This window comes from Oncorhynchus kisutch, linkage group LG20, assembly GCF_002021735.2.
Source record: "Oncorhynchus kisutch isolate 150728-3 linkage group LG20, Okis_V2, whole genome shotgun sequence".
Classification (NCBI taxonomy): domain Eukaryota; kingdom Metazoa; phylum Chordata; class Actinopteri; order Salmoniformes; family Salmonidae; genus Oncorhynchus; species Oncorhynchus kisutch.
Window position 1 is genome coordinate 14507052 of NC_034193.2, and position 4454 is coordinate 14511505.

Consider the following 4454-nt stretch of genomic DNA (forward strand, 5'->3'; position numbering starts at 1 on the left):
GAGTGCCAGTTTCATCATAGCGCTTGATGATTTTTCGACTGCACTTGAAGAAACTTTCAAAGTTCTTGAAATGTTTTGTATCGACTGACCTTCATGTCTGAAGGTAATGATGTACTGTCATTTCTCTTTGCTTATTTGAGCTTTTGATTTAAAATATATATATATATATTTTAGCTTTAACCAAATAGGGCTATCTTCTGTAAACCACCTCTACCTTGTAACAACACAACTGATTGGCTCAAATGCATTAAGAAGGAAAGAAATTCCACAAGTTAACTTTTTAATTAACATGTGGTAATTGAAATGCATTCCTGGTGACTACCTCATGAAGCTGGTTGAGAGAATGCCAAGCGTGTGCAAAGCTGTCATGAATGCAAAGGGTGACTACTTTGCATAATCTCAAATATAAAATATATATTTGTTTAAAACTTTTTTGGTTACTACATGATTCCATATGTGTTATTTCATAGTTTTGATGTCTTCACTATTATTCTACAATGTAGAAAAAAGTAAAATAAAGAAAAACCCTTGGATGAGTAGGTGTGTCCAAACCTTTGACTGGTACTGTCCATGCTGTTGTGATGATGATGAGGATGATGATGGCTGATAACAACGACAACAATGATGGGCTAATAATAATATTATAATAACAAATACTAATGGGTATTTTTCTTTTTTCTCATAGCGCTTCTGTCACAACAGATATGGAAGTGAAGCTGAAAGCACTTGAGTGTCACTTTACATGGGGAATAGAAAAGGATGACATCAAGGACCGGGACAGCCTCCCTGAAAAACTTCTGGATCGCGTCATGAAGTTCAGCAGTCCGAACCATGCCACATATTTCAACTTACTAGCCTTTCTGAGCCACCTGGAGGAAAACAATGTTAGTGCTCTTGAGTATCTCCACAAGGCTGAGAGTGCATTGAAGAATAGACAGGATGATACAGAGTTACTGGTAACCTATGCTAACTTTGCATGGGTTCACTATCACTCAGGGAACATGAATGATGTGGATGCCTACATTGGAAAGCTGGAAAACATCAATAAGGGTGTTACGACTGCTATTCAAGGCAGCTTACCTACAATACATGGTGAGAAGGCTTGGAGTTTTCTAAGGCTTGGGGGGCTATTTTATTTGGGGGCAAAGGAGAGCTTTCAGAAAGCTCTTAAGGAAGAACCAGACAATGCATCCTTCAACGTGGGCTATGCCATGGTCCTGTACAGGTTGGAGGGGTTAGCCAGGAAAGGAAATGTGAGGTTGGCGCATACTGAAGGTGCTACTCAGCTAAGGAAATCCTTAGAGCCCGATAACACTGAAATCATGGTCCTGCTAGCCCTGCAGCTTCAAAAGCAAAGTAGACATGAGTCCATGAAACTCATCACAGAGGCCCTCAGACTGTCTCCTGACGTACCTCTTGTCATTCGTTACGTGGCTGAGTTTTTCAGTCACGAGGGCATCAATGAGACCCTGGAGGTTCTGAAGAAAGCTGTGAAACTGTCTCCACACTCCTCCTTCATGCATAACCAAATCGGCCGGTGTCACAAAAGTCAGTTCAACCAGATGTCTGAGCAGAAGAGGAAAGGGATATGGAGGGTCAACGCACGCCAGATAAAAGAGAAGATGGAGCTCTGCATCCATCACTTCTCCAGAGCTGTGGAACTGAAGCCATCCAACGTCCAATTCAGGTTGAACCTGGCTGAGGCTTACGGAGACAACTACCAGCTGGAGGAGGCGATGAAGATCTTCACCAACCTGCTGAAAGATGAGTCCCTTAGTGACTCAGACAAGCAGCAATGCTACTCCGGTTTCAGCCTGTTTCTGTTCTTCAGGAAGAAAGACGAGGATGGTGCTGTGACCCAGTTCAAAAAGGCCTACCAGATTCCGATTGAGAGTTGGGACAGGAATAAGGCTAGGAAGAGGCTGAAGCAGATCGCTAACCAGAAGAGAGTTGGCGAGGCCTCTGAGATTTTGGAATTCCTCGCCACTGAAGACAAAAAAGGCAGGAATGCTGAAGCGCCAAGGAGAGTCGAGGTGCACTCTTCAGACACAGATGACCTTACAGATGCCCTAGGCAAAGGAATGAAACTGAAATGATATAGGGGAGACCGGTGATGGTTGTCACAGTGCTAATTACTCCCAATTGTAATGGCGCTGTATAATTATTGGAAGGTTATTTTTGTGAATTATTTGAAATAACAATCCATTTCAGAATGACAAAACATTGGGCTGAGGGGATTTTTTTTTTTCTTAGTTAAAAGTAAAAAAATATATAAAAAAATCTTTGTAAATGTTTGATATATCGGAGTATCCATGAACAATGTTTGTTGAAAAGAGGAAAGAGAGAAATATATATTTCAAACCAATTCCTAGGTCAAGCTAACTAGCATCTTAATTAGCATTGGGAGGATCGTTGGGGATGGTTGTCACATGGAATACGGGGTTGGTTGTCACTTTCAACATTGCAACTGCCAGTATACAATAAATGTCACGCCCTGACCTTAGAGCTTTTTATGTCTCTATTTTGGTTTGGTCAGGGTGTGATTTGGGTGGGCATTCTATGTTCCTTTTTCTATGTTCTTGTATTTCTTTGTTTTGGCCAGGTATGGTTCCCAATCAGGGACAGCTGTCAAACATTGTCTCTGATTGGGAACCATACTTAGGTAGCTTTTCCCCACAGGGTTTTTGTGGGTAGTTAATTTCTGTTTAGTGTTTTCACCTTACAGGACTGTTTCAGTTATTCTCTTGTTTATTTTTGTTATAGTGTTCAGTTTTAATAAAACAAGCATGAACACTTACCACACTGCGCTTTGGTCCGATGATTCCTCTTCTTCAGACGACGAATACCGTTACAATAAATCCCAAGCTATTTTTGTTCTTGTAATATAAAGAGCTCCCTTCTTTGTCTTTCTCTCACATATGTTTTCTGTCACACACAAACACGCGCGGACACACACACGCATGTGCAAGCACGCATACACATAAAAATCCACTATAAATAGCATATGTTAATGGGTAGGTTACCCTAGGTTACCCGGTTACCCTCACGGCATAAAAGGCTGAATTTTGTTAGGAATATCGTTCGATCAAAGAAAGGAATAAGCTACTAGCAAACATCGTGACAACGAACCCCATGCAGTATGACATCCAACCCCGCAATGGGGCTGGTTGTCACAAGTGGACAGAGTGTGTTTGAGGGCTTATAACTCCATGTTGGGATAAGATAAGATAATGAAAAGGGTCCCCATTTCAACCAGTGGTGTAAAGTACTTAAGTAAAAATATACTACCGGTCCAAAGTTTTAGAACGCCTACTCATTCAAGGGTTTTTACTTTATTTTTACTATTTTCTACATTGTAGAATAATAGTGACAACATCAAAGCTATGAAATAACACATATGGAATCAAGTAGGAACCAAAAATGTGTTTTTGGATGCTACATGATTCCAAATGTGTTATTTCATAGTTTTGATGTCATCACTATTATTCTACAATGTAGAAAATAGTAAAAATAAAGTAAAAACCCTTGAATGAGTAGGCGTTCTAAAACTTTGGACCGGTAGTGTACTTCAATGTAGTATTTAATTTGTTTTTTGGAGTATCTGTATTTTACTTTACTATTCATTTTTTTGTCAACTTTTACTTTTATTCACTACATTCCTAAAGAATTTGTTTGACTTTTTACTCCATAAATTTTCCCTGACACCCAAAAGTACACGTAACATTTTGAATGCTGATCCAATTTGCACACTTATCAAGAGAACACATGGCCATCCCCACTGCCTCTGATCTGGCGGATTCACTCAACACAAATGCATAACTTGTAAATGGTGGCTGAATGTTGGAGTGTGCCCCTGGCTATCTGTACATTTTAAAAACAAGAAAATTGTGGCATCTGCTTTGCTTAATATAAAGAATTTGAAATGATGTATACTTTTACTTTTGATACTTAAGTATATATTACCAAATACATTCACTTTTGATACTTAAAGTATATTTAGAACCAAATACTTTGACTTTTACTCAAGTAGTATTTTACTGGGTGACTTACATTTTTACTTGAGTAACTTTCTATTAATGTATAGATACTTTTACTCAAGTATCACAATTGGGTACTTTTTCCACCACGGATTTCAACCCTTGACCTTGTTCTTTCTCCTAACATCAAAACGAGTCTTGTAAGATATACTGGTGCTGAGAAATACACACAAGAGTAAAAAGTGTGACAACCAACTACCCCTATCTTACTGTTACACAGTGCATGGCTTCTAGGAATACTGCTACATGCATTTGAATGGTTGTAATTGTAAAGTGTAACATTAACTTCAAGTTGCGTGCATGTTTCTTATGTTCATTGTTTATATGTTTTATTGCAACAACAACAACAAATGAATTAGAATGTATTACTTTAGGAAAACATGTTTTTATGTCTTTGGATGTGTCTCCTTTCAGGTA

General features: G+C 38.8%; 1 protein-coding gene across 1 annotated transcript; it reads left to right on the forward strand.

Annotated features, from left to right (window-relative positions):
• Nucleotides 1–594: 594 nt before the first annotated feature.
• LOC109865889 (interferon-induced protein with tetratricopeptide repeats 5-like) lies at nt 595–2096 on the forward strand. Its single transcript, XM_031799734.1, has one exon. The coding sequence runs from the start codon at nt 660–662 to the stop codon at nt 2094–2096; it is 1437 nt and encodes a 478-aa protein (XP_031655594.1). The 5' UTR covers nt 595–659.
• Nucleotides 2097–4454: the final 2358 nt, after the last annotated feature.

What these genes read in the sequence shown, in the direction of transcription:
- LOC109865889 (XM_031799734.1), top strand. Translation starts at nt 660, where the DNA reads ATGGGTATTTTTCTTTTTTCTCATAGCGCTTCTGTCACAACAGATATG.